The following is a 17638-nucleotide window of genomic DNA, read 5'->3' as shown; positions in this document are numbered from 1 at the left end:
ACACAGCAGTAAGTGGTAGAGCCTAGATGTGAACCCAAGCGGTCTGACTCCTATGAACTATTCCGTTCTCTCTCTTGCTAGTAACCTTAGACAACAGAGGATTTTAGTGACATGTTTTGTTTGCACTGTGGCTGTTCTGATTGCTCAGTTCGCACCTAGAGACCCAGGACTTGGTGCCTGTGAGTCAGGTTAAGGAGTTTTGCAGCCCCCCAGCCCTGCTCTCCTGGAGTGTGTGTGTGTGAGGAGCCCAAGTGTCTCACCAGCTCTGGCTGACGGTGTCTTTCCCACAGGGGGCGTATGCATTGCCCAGTCGGTGAAAATACCACGGGAGCCCAAGCCCAGCGAGTTTGACAAGATTATCCGGCGCCTCCTGGAAACCTCAAACGCTAGGGCCGTCATCATCTTTGCCAACGAGGATGACATCAGGTGAGGGCAGGCAGTAGCAGGGTGGGAATCCGGTGTGAGATGAGTCTTGGGTCATTGGAGAACTTCCTAGAGCAGCTTGGTCCCACCTTAGAATTCAGAGGGGTGTGAGCTGGGAGACCCATAAGCATAGGCTCCTTGTTAATGGGTGTCCTTCCTGCCCCCCTTCCTGTTTCCTGCATCATTCCACAAACCAGGAATGACAAATAGGATGTCTTAAGGTCACAGAGGGGTTGCTAAGGACACAGGCTTGGGCCAGAACACGTGGGTTCTTATCCTGCTCTCCTTTCTACTAGCAATGTCTTTCTACTAAGCAAGTTTCTTAACCTCTCTGGGCCTCTTTGTGTTTTTAAAAATTAAGCTAATGATGCCTGCCAGTGATCAAGTTGTGAGAACTGAATATAGGATAGAGCATAGGGCTTAGGAAGGGTCTGTTTTGCAATAGGTGCCCAGTAAATGGTGAACACCTCTCAGCCTTTCTTTCCTTTCTTTGGAGAGGGAAGAGATCTGATTTCTAGTCCTGGCTCAGGCATAGGCTCATAATGGTCAACCTCCTTTCTGCTGGGGCCACCCAACTCTGCCCACCCACTCCTGTATCCTGAGGCACAATCAGAAATGATACTGTTCATAGATGACCTTTGAGCATCCTTCTGAATCCATTTCCTTCAGCCTTTTCCCTGAAACCAGCAGACAGAACCCAAATGGGCTAGACCTCAGAGATTCCTCAGTCTGAAGGGGAGACACAGCCCTGCCTTCAGTGACCCCTTAGCCTCTGCCCCAAATCTGGTAGAGGACGCGCCCCTGCCTGCAGAGAGGAAGATGAGGTGGCAGCAGGTGTTGTCTTCCCCAGGCCTCCTCCTTTACATCTGGTCTGAGCTGGCCTTCAGCCCCCCTTCCCTCCCCTCCAGTCCACTTGTCCTGTCTGTCCTATCTGCCCTCCTACCTCCTCATGCAGCTCCCTCCCTCCTTCACCACCCTAGGCCTATTCTTTCAAATCCTTTTTCCCAGCTGTTGTTTCTAGTTCATAAATACCCAATCCTGGACTCCTAACTTTCTGTACCACAGATTTCCCCCCGGGGCCATTGCAGGTCCCTGGATGTGGGGAGGGGTGTTTTAGGTGTCCAAAGCCAGGGAGGCGAGGTCCTCAGAGCCCTCTCTGACACTCTTAGAGCTGAGCAAAGAGGCAGCTCCTGACCCCCATCACCCTTACAGAGTGCCCTAAATACTGACTGTGGACACAACAATTAGCAGGTTCCAGGGCAAGAGGACCCCTTTTGAGAGCTCTTTGTCCTCACTTCAGACACCCGGCCCTGCTTCCTGTCCAACACTGCTCAGTTCTTACACCCCGCCTAGATATGCACTCCAGCCCTGGCCTACTGCTTGTGAGGGACGCCTTCAGTTCAGGCACGATTTTAAATCAATGGCTCCATGAACAAGGTCTTCATCTTCCCCTAATGGTACTCGCATCCTTCCTGGCTTGCCCTCGCTTGTGATCCAGGTCCCTGGGGCACTCCTAGACCCTACACCTGTCTGTATGACTGTGTGACAGATCATGTAGGTGTGTAGGGGCATTAGGGAGCTGGACACTGACATAGACCATACACGAGATTGGGCGGGGAGTAGGACTAGGAGGTAGATCCCAGGGTTTGCTGACTGGTTAGAAACCGTGAAGGAAAGGGAAGAGTCTTGGATGCTTCCTCGCCCCCCCCTCCCCACTCCCCGCTCCCATTTCTGGGATAGGATAGCTATGAGGGAAGGCAGGCAGGAGCTGGGAAAGGACTGACCAGTCTGGTTTGAGACATTTTGGGTCTGAGTGGTCGGCATGGTGTTTCCACCTACTTTAGGGCAGGGTGAGGCCTTACTTTGTGACCTCTGTCATTCTCCAAAAGCAAAAAGCACTGCCCTCTGGCCAGAGCATTTGAGGTGGTGGTAAAGCTCAGTGCTGGAGGTTCTTTGTGTTGCTCTTTACCTGTGTGACCTTGGGCAAGTTACTGTCCTTCTCTGTACCTCAGTGTTTGCATCTGCCCAGTAGGGATGACCACACTCTATTGTGTCCTGTCAGAGAGAGGCATAGTGGGGCTCTATGGGAAAAGGGCTTGGATGCACCAGGCCTCAGATACCGGGAGTAGAAAAGGCACCTGGGGGACGCTTTGAGCAGGCTACAGGAAGTGTGGTAGGAGGCGGGGGTCATTTCTGGAAATCCATGTGCATTTTCAGAAACAAAAAAAGTAAAAATAAACCCAGGTGACTTTGCAGGGATAGAGGGTTGGGAGCTTTGGTCATCATGGCTGGCCGGATGCAGGCGGGTATTAATAGGGATGTGGGTGTGGGTTCTGAGGGCAGTCTGCCTCCCATTAGTGGTGACCTGTTAGAGGGGGACTGCCGCAGATGAGGGGCCTGGGAAGTGTCAGTAGCTGGTTGATGAAGGAGGAGGCAAGGAAGTGGGTTGGTGACAGACAGAAAGCCTAGCTCAGGCTGGCCTCAGCCCCAGTTCCAGGGTCTGGAAGCATTTGTTTCTCTCTGCAAGCCCCAAGCCCTCCTACCCTAGCTGTCAACCTGCAAACCCTGGTGTCTGTTCCTGGCTCTCACTGATGGAATGGGCCTAGCCAGTTTTTAGTCTCACTGCCTTTCACTCACTGTGTGATCTTGGGCAAGTCACTTGCCTACTCTGTGCTCGTCTTTCCCTAGGGAAGGAAGGAGCTGGGTTGGAGACTGTCTATTCATTCCTCTCTTTTTATCCCTTCCAAGAGAATGTCTTCCCTTGTTCCATGTTGATTGAGCACCTCCTCTGGGTTTAACCCTGTGCTGAGCTCTAGGCTTCCTGATTTGATTGGGGTTGGGTGAACACCGCACCTCCCCCCAGACTTTTGTCACAGGGGGTGGGTGAAAGGGCACTGGTGGTGGGTGAGGACCAGCATGAACAGAAGGGTAAAGGTATACAGGTATGTGTGTGTGTTTGTGTGTGTGCACGAAGAATAGATCAAGAAATATGGATGTGGGCTTAGATGGCATGAACCTGAGAGGACAGGGACTGGGCAAATGTGATTCTACGGACCTGAGTTAGACATGAGGAAGCTGTGGGCTTGGAACAAATTTGTCCCTGGGGACAGCGGTGGTGATGATGGTGGACCTGGAGGAGCACACTGGACTTGTAGGAAGGTGTGGGATTAGGGCACAGGGATGAGCTAGGGTGGGGATAGGTATAGGATGGGTTTAGAGGAATAGCCATGGGCCTGTGGGTCAGCCTGGACCAGGACTTGGGGGAACTATGGACTTGGAACTACCACCAAGGATTTTGAGACAGCTGTGGGTGGTCAGGCATAGACTGTGATGGGGACAAGTGAGGTGGGCTGGAGGGTAGTTGGGGTGTGGGTAGGATTTGGGCAGTTGTGGACAGACATGGCTGGGCTGGGGTGTGTCCCCACAGGCGTGTGTTGGAGGCGGCACGAAAAGCCAACCAGACGGGCCATTTCTTCTGGATGGGCTCAGACAGCTGGGGCTCCAAGATTGCACCTGTGCTGCACCTGGAGGAGGTGGCAGAGGGTGCCGTCACAATCCTCCCCAAGCGGATGTCTGTGAGAGGTAGGCCAGATGGCGGGACTCCCACCCTCACCCGCTCTACTGCCAGCACCACCTGGTCTGTTCCTTCTTACTGCACACCCCCCTCCCTTCCTCTCCTGCGTCTCGTCTTGTGTTCTGGTTCTGGGCTGGGAGGCAGGATTCGAATCCAGATTCAGGTCCTTTCGTCCTCCCTTCTCAGATGTGTTGTACGTGGGAGATGGGTGCATGTTCAGGAGACTCATTTAGCAGAGATTTACCTTCACCCTTCCCTTCTCCTGCCTGCCTAGGATCCTGCCTTGAATTGCCATCAGGTTGTGCAAAGGGGAGGGGCCTTCCTGCAGGGCCAGCCTGAGTCTGACAGGACCTGGGATGGGGATAGAGTTGGACCTGCCCTGCTCTGTATCCCTTTGTCTCAGGACCGGGTCCCTAGTCACCCTGGGTAGGAGCAACTGCTCTGGCTGAAACAGCACAGGGAGCCAGGCACGAAGCTCCTGTTAATGGCCTGATTTGGCAGGGACCTGGCTGTCGTCACCACAGGGGGAGGCAAGCCCCCAGGACCTTCTCCTCCCTTGCCCTCTTTCTTTTCAATAGTCTCCAGCATTGATGGAGCTAGGAGGGACCACAGACATCTGTCCCTTCATCAAGCATTTAAAGAACCTGAGGCCTGGGAAGGGGAGGGGCTTGCTCAAGGTCACACAGCAGTGTTTGTGGATGGAGCACAGCAGTGGAAGTTTCCACACTGTCCATCTCAGCCCCAACCCATAACCAACACGAAATAACAACTCCTGCGGCTTATTGGTACCTGCAAATGCCAGGCTTCCTACAGACACCTCACATAGTCTTCCCAGCAATGCTGTGAGACACTCATATAGTGAGGTTCAGGGAGTCCTGGTGTGGTGTGGTGTAGGATAAACATTGAACTGCTAACCACAAGGTCGGTGGTTCAAACCCACCAGCCACTCCTCGGAAACCCTAGTCAGGATCACTATGAGTCGGAACCGACTTAGCAGCAGTTAACAAGTGGAAGAGCTCAGATTTGAACCCAGGTCTTGCCCAGTCAAGTTCCTTTTGTTTCTGGGACATTAGAGAACCCTCTGTGGCAACAATTCTCAACTGAGGGTGACTTTGCCCTCTAGCCATGTCTGGTGACATTTTTTGTTGTCACGGTTGATAAGGGGTAGGGAGGGAAGGAGGGAAGATGCTGATGGTATCTAGTGCTGCTAAACACCCTGTTATGCACAGGACAGCCTCCATAACAAAGAATTTTTGGGCCCAAAGGGTCAGTGATGCCATTGATTAACCCTCACATAATAGCTAATAGACCCTATAGCTCTGGTGGACAGTCATTTGCTTCCACTTGAACCCTTCCAAAAGGAGTGCTGGTTGTACTGTAGGTGACGTACTGGAAGGTACTTCAGTTCAAACCCATCAATCACTCAGCGGGAGAAAGATGAGGCTTCTGCTCTCATAAAGATCTATAGCCTGCAAACTCTATATTGGGTTGTTATGAGTCAGAATTGACCAGATGGCGGTGGGTTGAGACCGGTGGTGCTGTGAGCATTGTGCTGCTAATCTGAAGGTCAGTTGTTCAAACCCGCAAGCCTCTTTGTATGTGAAAGGTGAGACTACCTGCTTCTGTAAAGATTTATGCCCTGGAAACCCTATGCGGGGTCGCTATGAGTCAGAACAGACTCCACAGCACACCACCCTCTCCATGAGTCAGAATCTACGTGATGGCAGTGGGTGGGTTTGGATCATTCCATATACAGAATGTTATGGCACCGTGGCTAAGCACCAGACTGTTGACCATAAGGTTTACTGACCAGCATCTCCTCGGAAACACAATATAGGGTTGCTATGAGTCGGAACTGACTCCACAGCACTTAGCAACAACATATACGGGGAGCTCACCATTCGATGTGGGTTCTCTTGAGCTCTGTCCTTCTGACTCAACCTGGGAGACTCAATTACCTGTGTACATCACACAGAACGGTCACTGGCTCGGAAGGCCTTTGGGAGGAAGAAGAGGGCCTTTTGCCACCAGCCTGCCTGGCAGGGAAACCATTCTGCTGAGAGCAGGGTTGGTGAATCCTCTGGCGTATATGGGGCCGTCTGTCTAGTGATGGACAAGTTCTATACTTAAAGCGGGAAGATACCGGTTCTGGTCCTGCTGTGTGATCTGGTTGGTCCTCTAACCCCTCTAGCCCTGTCTCTTAGTCAGAACCAGAGGGTGCCCCCACCCCAAGTCTCTCTCTGCCTCTAGTCTCAGGACCCTCTCAAAGACGCCTGATATTAGCATTTGTTGTTGATTAAAAGGCCGTGGAAGCATCCTCATCGGTGTGCTTCTCTTCTGTGAAGGAAACAGTTGTAAGATCACACCTGTTCCCCCTGGGATTCAATACAGCTCTTTTCATTTGGAATGAAACCCCATGTTCCACACTGGGTTTTTTTTTTTGTGTGTGTGTGTGGGACCTGAGCTCTGGTCCAGCGGGGTGGTGTGGGGATGGGGAAGGGGAAGTGGGTTTGGGGATGGGTGGGGAGGTCGAGGCCCTGATGTCTTCATTCTTCGCCAGGCTTCGACCGCTACTTCTCCAGCCGCACACTGGACAACAACCGGCGCAACATTTGGTTTGCTGAGTTCTGGGAGGACAACTTTCACTGCAAACTAAGCCGCCACGCGCTCAAGAAGGGCAGCCACGTCAAGAAGTGCACCAGTGAGCAGGCGCCTGGGCGGGGCCTTTAGCTGGGCGGGGGCCCCTGGACAGAGCCTAGAGAGGGCTTGGACTAGGCCTGAAGGTTGAGACTTGAGGGTCTGGGGTTGTAGGGAAGAAGCTTGACGGAGCAGAGTAATGGGGGTGCTTAGGTGCTAACCACAGGTCTTAAGTTTGATCACACCTAGCGGTTATGCGGGATAAAAGACCTGGCGATCTGCTTTGTAATCTGTGCCCCTATGGGGTATTTCTGCTGTGTCACATATAGCACTAAGAGTCAGAATCCGTGGCACCCAACTATAATAACAACAACAAGAGCCTATACTTGACGGTCAGGATGCTCAAAGGGCCCAAGGTGGCGGGGTGTGAGGGGCTACAAAGGCAGGAGTGGACCCCTGGCTGGTACCTGGTGGCAGAGGGAGGCAGCTGAGGGGCAGGGTCCTAAAGGAGCAAGACTTGAAGTGGCAGGGCCAGACGGATTCAGTTCTGGGTCTCATACCCTTGGGTGGGGAATAGAGTCTTGGAAATCACTTGGGTGGCGGAGCCTCAATGTACTACTGAACAGGGGAGGGACTCTGGCTCCTGGGGTCTTGGCAGAGGTGCCATCAGCCTCTGACCGCCTTAGGATTTATCTGCAAGCCCGTAGGGTGGGCTCACAGAACTGAATGGACTCCAGCTGCCTGGTGGAGGTTTGCTGCCCCCAGGGCATGCCTGGCCTGGAGCTTTACAGAAACGACCTCTAATCCCTTTCCTCTGGGCTTCCTCATTCACTCAGTAAACACCTGTGTAGCATCCAGGACGTTTAGCATCCAGGACGTTTCTGGCCTGGTTCTAAACATGGTGGGTAGAATGGTGAATGAAAGAGTGAACAATCTCTGGGAGCTTTTATTCTAATGGGAAGATACACAGTAAACAAGGCCAATAAGTAACCTAGGACATGCCAGAAAGAAAAACTGCAATAGTGAAAACCAGATAGGAAAGAAGGGGAGTGTGTGTGGCAGGGAGAGGGACTGCAACTTTTGACTGTCCAGGAAAGGTCTTACTGGGAAGGTGACATTTGAATGGTGCCCTGGAGAGGAGAAAGAATGTACCATGCATGGAGGTACAGTTAGACTATTTCACAGATAGGAAAACAGAGGCTCAGAAAAGGTAAGTAAAGGAACCCGAGTTTCCACAGATGGACAGTGGTGGAACCTGATTTGAACCCAGGACTGAGCTTTATGCCAGCAGCTCTACGGCAGCCATCTTGGTAGGATTGCTATCAGATACATTTGCATTTGGATCCTTGTGTGCTCAGGTTCTGGACTATGTGAGTATATGGCCCAAACTGATAGGTGTTGCTTGGGGATAGGGCCAGGTGGGTGAGGGATCGCTGAACCTACCCCAGCGACATGCTGCATGGAATTGTTGGCTGCCAGGGGGTAAGTCCATCAAGGACAGAAGAGGAGAAAGTGTGACCCTCAGAGATGGTTGCTCTCTGGTGGTCAGGACCCACCGGGACCGCGAGTATCCCTGGGACCCAGGCAAGCTCCAAAACGAGCCCAGTGTCTGATTGTCCAGGCGAGTGCGGGTGGACTAGCAGTGTTTTTGACTGTGTATGTGCATGAGTTGGTGTGTCTGAGGGAGCAGGTGTCCCTTAAGAATGTGTGCACATGTGCCTTATGCCTTCCTGGGTGAGCTAATAATCACAACACCACTACTTACTATGTATGTACTGTGTTCTGGACACTTAAAACACATCATCGTTATCCACTCTCACCAATCTAAGATCCCTAGATCATAGGTGAAGATATGAAGAGTCAGAGAGGGCAAGTCAGAGAGAGCAAGGCTGCACAGCAACTAGCTGCCTTAATCAGGCAGTTAATCACTACAGAGGTGGTATAAGAAGTACAGACACGTCTCAGCATGGGAGGCTGGACCCTTGGGTAAGGTGGCCATTATTTGGTTTCTCCTGTATTATTATTGATGTTGTTGTTGGTAAATGCCATCAAATCAGTCTCTGACTCATAGTGACCCTGTATAGGGTTTTCAAGGAGTGGCTGGTGAGTTTGAACTGCCAACCTTGCAGTTAGCAGTTCAGTGCTTATCCTACAGTGCCGCACCAGGACTCTTAATTATCGATGGTGGTGGTGGCCGCCAAGTTGGTTCTGTATAGGATTGTTGAGCCTGTATAGGATTTCCGAGGCTGTAAATCTTAAGGGAAGCAGAAAACCTCATCTTATCCCACGAACGACTGGTAGATTGAACCGCTGGCCTTGTGGTTAGCAGCCCAGCTTCAAATCCACTATGCTTCTAGGACTCCTAATTATTGATTGTGCCCCTTTTATTCTCAGAAGTACTCGTGTGTGGATGAAAAATTATAGTTATCCTGACTTGGGTAGGAGATTAGGTAGGTCTGGGGGAAGGCAAGGTGGATAACGTGTTTCCTGACCCCAATGTCCAGTCTGCTGAGGTTCATCTCTTTGTATGAGAAGGACAGCTGAGGAGACAGTCTTGGCCAGTCCCTATGGCTCTGTCCAGACTCAGGGACTGCTCCCAAATGTGTGGTGAACAAGGAGGAGGGCAGCTCTCTAGCCGCCCTAAGGGAAGCCTTGGGCCTGCCTGTAGAGAGCTACCCAGCCAGCCTGTAGATGAAAGAGGGGCAGAGCAGGAGTCAGTGGAGCGTGGCTGCTTTGCCTGGAGCCTCAGGCACGTCCTGTGACCTTTGGACCTTTGCTTTCTCATCTGAGGAATGGGGTTGATGGTGAGCCGCCCAGAGGGTGTCTGGGGATGGAAGTGAAAAAAGCATTAATGGAGGCACTGTGTGAACTGTAAAATAGAAGCTTTCAACTCTGGCTGTGCATAGAGTCAGTGGGGAGCTTTAACAACTGTTCTTGGACCCTTAAACCACCTAAGTCAGAATCATAGGTTTGGGACCTGGGCTGTGGGTTAGGTGGGTTAGGTGATGGCCTGCTAACCACAGGTCAACAATGGTTCAAACCCACTAGCTGCTCCAGAAAGAGAAAGAGGAGACTGTCTGCTCCTGTAAAGATTTGCAGTCTCAGAAAGCCTTCATAGGGCTTTTATATGTGAGTCAGCATCAGCTCCATGGCAGTGGGCTTGATTTGGGTTTTAGGTGATTTAAAGTGTACTGAGGACTGAGGTACTTGGGCTGGAGCAGTGGTTCCCAAATTTTGCTGCATATGGAATTCCTTGTGGAGGTTTTAAACATACTGACATTGGATTCTTACTCACGACCTTTTGATTGAGTTGGTACTGGGTGCAATTACAGGTGTCAATTTCTGCTAATAGAAAGTTCAGCGGTTCAAACCTCCCAGCAGTTCCTCAGAAGACAGATGAGGCAATTTACGTCCATAAAGATTACAGTCTCTATGGGGTACCATAGGATAAGCACTGGACTGCTAACCACCAGGTTGTCGGTTGAAACCCATCAACTGCTTCTTGGAAACCCTATGTAGGTTCACTACAAGTCAGAACTGACTCGATGGCACTTCACAACCATATGGGACAGTTCTACTCTATCCTCAGAGTCACTATGAGTTGGTATCGACTCTGTGGCAATGGATTTGGTGTTGGGTTTTGGGTGCCATTGTTGTTATTAAGTACCATATGTTGGTTCTGACTCATAACCACCCTGGGTTTCTGAGAAATGACTGGTGGGTTTGAACTGCCAACCTTGTGGCTCACAGTCCAGTGCTTATTCTACAGCGCCACACCAGATGTCTGGGTGGGTTTTTTTTAAGTGCCTCAGGTGAGTGAGGGAAGAGGGGAGAGAGGTGGGAGAGGATGGGTGTGGGGAGGTGTGCACTCCATGTAATGAGGAGATCGTGAGCGAAGGAGAGACCAGAATGACGTGGGTTATGCATTGCAAGGAGGAATGGAGCAATGGCACGTCACAGCTAACCCAAGTCCTTCTTGTTGCATTTGGAGCCTCAGCAGAGGCTGGTAAGAGTTCTTATGTGACCCCAAGTCAGACCCAGTGAGCCTCACCACCTCTGGGTAAGGTGAGGGGAGGGGAGGGGTAAGGAATATCTGTGGGGCATGAGGTCCTGGTGAGGGGCTGGTAGCTCTGCATCCCCAAGGCCCTGCCCAACTTTAAAATGAGATGCCCCCTAGGGAGAAGGCCTGAGCCAGGAAGGGTTAGGGTGAACACCCAAGAGTGCTGATGCCAAGAAAGGACTCATTCCAGGTCTGAATCCGGTTCTGCCTGTTCCCTGCTGTGTGACCTTGGACAAATTACTTTACCTCTCTGAGTCTCAGAAGTCTCATCTGTATTAAGAGGGAAGGCAGTTATTTACATCTCAGTAGGTTGAAAGGAGCTCTGGTTGCGTAGTGGTTACGAATCAGGCTGAGAACCACAAGGTCAGCAGTTTGAAACTCCCAGCTGTTCCATGGGAGAAAGATGAGGCTTTCTGTTCCCGTAAAGATTTACAGCCTCGGAAACCCTGTGCAGGGTCGCTATGAGTCGGAACCGACTCCACAGCACATAACCACCACCACCACCACCAGGTTGTTGAGGATTAGAGATAAGATGCATTAAGAGTTTGGCAGGAAAATGCTCTGTATGGTAGGTGCTGATAAATGGTTTGTTGTTGTTATATGGGAGTGGGAAGGATGAGATGTAGACGGGTGACAGAGCAACCCGATGCTGTTGGTACGGGTCCTGTCTGCGGTGGATCCTTGAGAAGAGAGGACATCATCATGAAGGATGCTGTCACTGTGGTTCCAATAACCATTGAGTCAGCTCTGACTCATAGTGACCCATGGATGTCAGAGGAGAACTGTGTTCCACAGAGTTTTGTTTCTTAACTTTTTATTGTGAATTGAGTGAAGGTTTACAGAGAAGATCATCAATTTTATATTCCATGTTCACTAGTCAGTCTCCTTTTCTCACCTTCACTGCTTGATCTCTCCTCCCAGAAACCACTCCATCCACCTCTCTAACCTTTCTTCTGAAGTTCAGGGTGTCAGAATTTTCATCTGTGTCAGTTGTATTTTGTCTTGCTTATCATTGTTGTGGTGCTGTGGGTTAATGTGTTGGACTGCAAAGATGTTTGAACTGCAAGGTCGGATGTTGAAGCTCACCAGCTGCTCCTCAGCGTCGCTATGGGTCAGAACCAACTTGATGGCACTTCACAACAACAACGACAATCTTTGTTGTAGAGGGTCCATGTAGTGCATCTGCCTCGTCCACCATCTTGCCACTACGTATCCATAGTTTTCAGTGGATGATTTTTTTTTGGAACTAGATCTCCATGACTTTCTTCTAAGGTGTTTCTGGGTGAACTTTCGATTAGCAGCCAAGCATTAACTGTTTGCACCATCCAGAGACTTCCAACACAGGTACAACACTTGTTTTACAGAAGAGGAAACAGGCAATTTGTAAACATCCCAGCATTGTAGAAAGGCAGAGCTGGATTCACAGTCTGGCTCCTTCCTTCCCACCCCTCTGTGGCGGGGGCCCTCTCTCAACCCTCAGGCAGCCTATGCACTTTCTGTAGTCTCTAGCAATGTGTACTCCCCTCCCCCCTCTCAGAGCCTGGCTTCCCACTCACTCCTGTCCCGGTCTGCACTGCAGACTGTGGATCCACCCCTCTGACCCCTCGATGATGCTAGCAGACTCCATAAGCAGCCTCGAAGCTTTACCTGGACAAGACCTTACAGTGGATGAGTACCATGTTTAAGCTCCTCTCAACGACCTGTCACTTTACCAAATCCATTCCTTCTGACCCCAGGGCAACAATGGGCTTGGTGACCTGCTTCTTGGAAGGACTGTCTCATCCCAGGATCTTACACTTGGGAATATCCAGCCCATCCTTCAGAGCCATCTTAAGTTGAGTTCCCCTGGGACAAGAATTGGAGAGGAAATAACTGTTTGGGAAGGGATCACAGGAAGCACTGGTAGGGGATATAGAGTCAAGGATACAGGATTCGACAGCAAGTAGATAACCTCTGTGGGCAACTGGACCTTAATCCCACTGGGGACCTCTGAGGCACTGCGGAACACATTATCTTGTTCAGTAAGACAGCTGGGACATGTATCCCCAACTTCCATCAGTCATTGGTGAATGGCTACTCCTGAGGGGCATTAATTCCCCAGCACTTAGGGCCTGCCAGAGTCCCTCCATGCTGCTAACTGAAAGGTTGACAGTTTGAGTCCACCAAAGGTACCTCAAAAGAAAGGCCTAGTGATCTGCTCCCCACCAAAATCAGCCATGGAAAACCCTATGGATCCCAGCTCTACTCTGACAACTGACTAAGTGGCAACTGGTTTCTGACTTGCCCGTGGAAAGAGCAGCCAACAGCGGCCTGGTGTGTGCTGAAGTGGTGAGGATGAAAGTTATGGGAAGGACACTCATTCATTCTCAAAAGTACAGATGTTTGAGTCCTGCAGACCTAGGTGTGAATCCTGATGATGACATTTCCAGGCTATGTCTCCTCTTGAGGGCTCAGTTTCCTCATCTGTAAAATGGAAATACCATACACACACCTGGAGAGCCCCGTCCCCAGAAAAGTGCTGCCTCTATCACGCCTTCCCAGAGAAGTGATGGAAGCAGATCTACAGAAAACACTTTTGGATGAACCATGACTCATCCTATATCCTAGTGAGATTGAGGCCGCCAAGCCTTTTCCAGTCTACTCTCCCAGCATTTGTCCTCGGCACACAGAAACGGGTTTGGGAATTAAAGCTGTAAACGAGGCAGGTGTGGCATCCATCTTTCTGCCAGCACTGCCAGCCAGGTGATGGCTGAGTGGAAGATAGCTTACAAGGAGATAGGAGACATTTAAGTGCCTGCTTTCCCCGTTCAGGGAGCCTAGAGAAGGAGGCTGCCACATCATGGTTGGAGGTGTGTGGGGAGGTGCTGTAAGAACAGTAGTAACAATCGTAACAGCAGAGTAGGAATGATACAAGCTGGCATTTATGCAACAGTTAGTGCATGCCAAGCTCTAGTGTTCTACATTTGATCTTCACAGCAGCCCATTTGACAGATGAGAAAATCAAGACTTAGCCTCAGACCACACAGGTATATGTCGAAAAGTTGAGATTTGAACCCAGACTTTGAGATGTCTGGCCTTAGGGTAGTTGATGTCCAGCCCCAAGGTCCTTCTGGCTGTCCCAAGCTGGACTTGAAACGACATTCCCATGACCACATCCCCAAAGGACACTTAAGGAAGTCTTTCTCCTGGGGAAAGAAAGAAGACCAACATTTGGGAGCACTGACATGTGTGAATCCTGGTGTGGCACTGTGGGATAAGGTACTGGACCACAAGGTCCACTTAAACTACAGGATGGCAGTTCAAACTCACCAGCTGCTACTTGGAAACCCTCTATGGGTGTCTATGTGTTGGACCGACTCAATGGCACATAACAACAACAGGCATGTTCCAGGGAGTCCTGGTGTGGTGCTGTGGGTTAATGCGCTGGACTGCAAATTCGATTTGAACCGCAAGGTCAGCAATTCAAGCTCACCAGCCACTCTTTGGAAACCCTATACAGGGTTGCTATGAGTCAACTTGACCAACTTGACCACACTTAACTACAAAATCATGTGCCAGGTGGTGGCACCCATTAGGGGAACTTGGATTTGTTTAAACCATCAGCCATGTGGGACCAGAGGGACCCTGGGTCTTTTTCATAGATGCTGCTTCTCATGTTTCAGGCAGGAAACCAATCAGCATGTACCAAAGGCTGACTGTGCACCCAAACCCATGATGGGCTGTGTGATGGGAACAGACCTGTCTTGGGGAGACAATACGACCTTGTCAACAAGGTGACATGTGGTGGTGTGGCCCTGAACCTCCAAAGAGGGTCTCATAGTGAGGCCAGAGAGGGCACAGGCAGGCTCCTTAAGGGAAATTCGGGGTGCTGGGTGGCAAAGGATATTGTACTTTTAAAGAAGGAGGCCAGAAAGCCTTGCTTAGACGATACTTGAACAAAGAACTGAAGGCAGGAAGGGAGCCATATAGAGCACAGCATGTGCAAAGGCCCTGTGGTGGACTCATGCCTGGCAGCTTTGGGGAACTGAAGCAGAGTGAGCAACAGGTAGGAGATGAGGTCAGAGAGGTGGGAGGGGGGTCAACTTGCAGGGGTCCTTAGTCAGCTTGTAAGGATTTAGTCTTTTCTGCAGAATGAGACTGAAAACCAATGCAGGATTTTGAAAGAGGATTGATGTGATCCGATTTGTGTTCCAACAGGATCACTGGCCACTCTTTGGAGACTTGGGGTGAGGGCCACAGTGGAGATGAGTTAGGAGGCTGTTACTGTAATCTAGGGGAGATGATGGTGACCACGGAGGTGGGACAACGGGTTGGATTCTTTGTAAAGGTTGTGGTTGGGTATAGTCTGCTAAAGAAGATGAGAGGATCTATGACATCACTAGGGTTAGTGTCACCCAGTGTGCAACTCATGGTGTTACCCTCCCCCCATGGATCTCCTTCCATACCAAACAGAATCCTTAGTAATGCTCATTTTAATTTTAATCACAGAATTGTTATTGTTGTTAAGAGCTGTCAAGTTGATTCTGACTCATAGCGACCCTGTATAGAATTTCCGAGGAGTGGCTGGTGGGTTTGAACCACCGACCTTGCGGTTCAAACTGACCTTGCAGTCTATCGCATTTTCCTGCAGTGCCACACCACGACTCCAAATCATAGACTGCTATGTGGTAAATACAGCTGTAAGTTGCTTAAATGTAATTTTTAAAAAGACATATGAATATTAACAGAATTGTTTTGTAAAACCTTTCTACATCAAATGACGTTTTTAGTTATAACAATATTAGTAACTGAGCAGAAGTCTTTAAAAAAAACAACAACATTCTCCTTCTTTTCCTTTAATTAATTACTAGTTCATCCGCAAAAAAAAAGGCTATTGATATGGGTTCACAAATCCTATTTGCCACAGTCTTGTGACTAAAACACCAGAAAATTTGACAAAATCGGTGACTACAAAAATGCTCAACCAAAACAGTGGCACACGCTTATAGTCACCGATTTGAAGCATCGTTGTAACTGGGTAATAATGACAACTTGACCGCAGTGCATTATTGTTAAGTGCTGACCAGTCATTAGAAGCTTCAAAAAGTCAATTAGCACAGAGTATTAGCCTTGCAGGTATATTGGCTTACTAAGAAGGTTTTTAGTGTTGTAACTAACTGCAGGGATATTTTAATAAAAATCATAAATTTCTGCTGAAATACTGTACAGAAATTTCATAGCCAGTCATTTTGGTGTCACCTGCTCTTACCATTTCACCCAGTATAGTCTGCACCCCTTGCTCCCCCTTGGTGGTACAACTAAGAAGGGTTACAGGGAATCAGGGATGACTCCAAGATTTTTGTCTTGGACAAAAAAAACACACTGAGTTGGGAGGAAATCAGGAGTCTGGTTTAGGACATAGAGAACATGAGCTACCTCTCAGGTGTGGAATAGGAACTGGAGTTCAAAAGGAACGATCTGGTCAACCTTGTTTGAGGAGTCCTCAGTATTTAGAGGGGACTGGCTGGGATTGCCAAGAGAGGGAGTGTGGTTAGAGAAGGGAGGAGGTCAAAGATGCAACCCCAACATCGAGTGTTACTGGTGGAGGGAAGAGGAACCAGCAGGGGAGCTACCAGGGAGGTGGGAGGGAATTCAGCCTGTGTATCTTAGTAGAAGACAGAGCGTCAGGGAGGAGGGAGCGGTCAGCACTGTCATATCCTGGTGATGGGTCAAGCAAGATGAGGATTGAGATTTGACCCTTGGGTTTTCCACCCTTGTGGAAGCCATTGGTGACCTCGATGAGAACAGTTTTCTTGGAGAAATAGGTGCAAAACCCCAACTGGAGGAGCTCAGGAGAGAAACGGAGGGGAGAAGTTGATGACACACGCCTTTGAGAAGCTTCATTATAACCAGGAACAGAGAGAAGAATGCTAGTTGGCGGAGGAGAGTGAGGTCAGGAGAGGCTTTTCTTTTGTTTGCTTTTTAAAATGGGAGAAATGACAGCATGTTTCTAGGTGGATGGGGACGAGCCAGTCATCCAGTAATGGAAACAATCGATGGTGCTGGAAGGTGAAGGGGACAGGCTGAGCAATGGGGGGAGAGTAGGGGAGAGGGGACATATCCGGAAGGGAAGGTTAAAGGAGGCATGGCAGCTCATCCATATTTGACCTTGACTCAGACCAGCAGAGCTGTCTCTTCTTCCCAGCCCCAATCCTGCCTAGTGGAGGAGAATTGAGTCCAGGCTCAGAGCCTGCAGCAGGAAACCACCTTTCCTGGGAGCTGGATGTAGCCTCTGCTATAGGCATTATTCTTTTCTAATGGTTCTAGCACCTTGTTGTTGTTGTTATGTGCCGTGGAGTCGGTTCCGACTCCTAGCGACACTGTACAGGGTTTCCGAAGCTGTAAATCTTTACGGGAGCAGAAAGCCTCATCTTTCTCCTGCAGAACAGCTGGTAGTTTCGAACTGCTGACCTTGTAGCTCGCAGCCCGATTCGTAACCACTACGCTACCAGAGCTTCTTAGGACCCTTCAGATGAGGGAAGTGATGCTCAGAGATGCTAAGCAACTGGTCCAGGCTCACCTAGCAAGTGAGTGGCTGAATGGGAGCTTTTCAGCTGGTCCCATCCTGCTCCTGGGGCAGATAGACATTTCTCAAATGGGTCTGTAGACATCTGGGCATATATTCTTGAGGTCAGACTTTCAGGGACCCAGGAGTTCCATGAGGATTGTTGTTAGGTGCCATGGCATCATTTCTGATTCCTATTAACCCCATGTGATAGGGTAGAACTAACTGTCCCGTAGGATTTTCTAGGCTGTAATCTTTATAGGAGCAGATCGCCAAGTCTTTCTTTTGCAGATCCACTGGGTGAATTTGACCTACCAATCTTTGGTTTGGAGGCTGAGTGCTTAATCATATGTGCTATCAGGACTCCTTATGAGGATTTTGAAACTTTGCATTTTTCATG

At 49.9% G+C, this 17638-nt stretch overlaps 1 protein-coding gene across 2 annotated transcripts in view; it reads left to right on the top strand.

Moving 5' to 3' along the window:
- Positions 1–17638, top strand: part of GRM4 (glutamate receptor, metabotropic 4) — a 142301-nt gene that overhangs the window by 100980 nt on the left and 23683 nt on the right. The window contains exons 4-6 of one of the 2 annotated variants that reach the window (XM_006860371.1): positions 291–426; positions 3851–4005; positions 6558–6698. In XM_006860371.1, coding sequence (XP_006860433.1) covers positions 291–426; positions 3851–4005; positions 6558–6698 — 432 coding nt within the window. The remainder of the gene's footprint in view (positions 1–290; positions 427–3850; positions 4006–6557; positions 6699–17638) is intronic. The other variant, XM_006860372.1, reaches the window with a different exon arrangement.

Source organism: Chrysochloris asiatica, unplaced genomic scaffold (genome assembly GCF_000296735.1).
Source record: "Chrysochloris asiatica unplaced genomic scaffold, ChrAsi1.0 scaffold00038, whole genome shotgun sequence".
In the NCBI taxonomy this organism is placed as follows: Eukaryota; Metazoa; Chordata; class Mammalia; order Afrosoricida; family Chrysochloridae; genus Chrysochloris; species Chrysochloris asiatica.
This window is presented reverse-complemented; position numbering and strand designations above follow the sequence as displayed.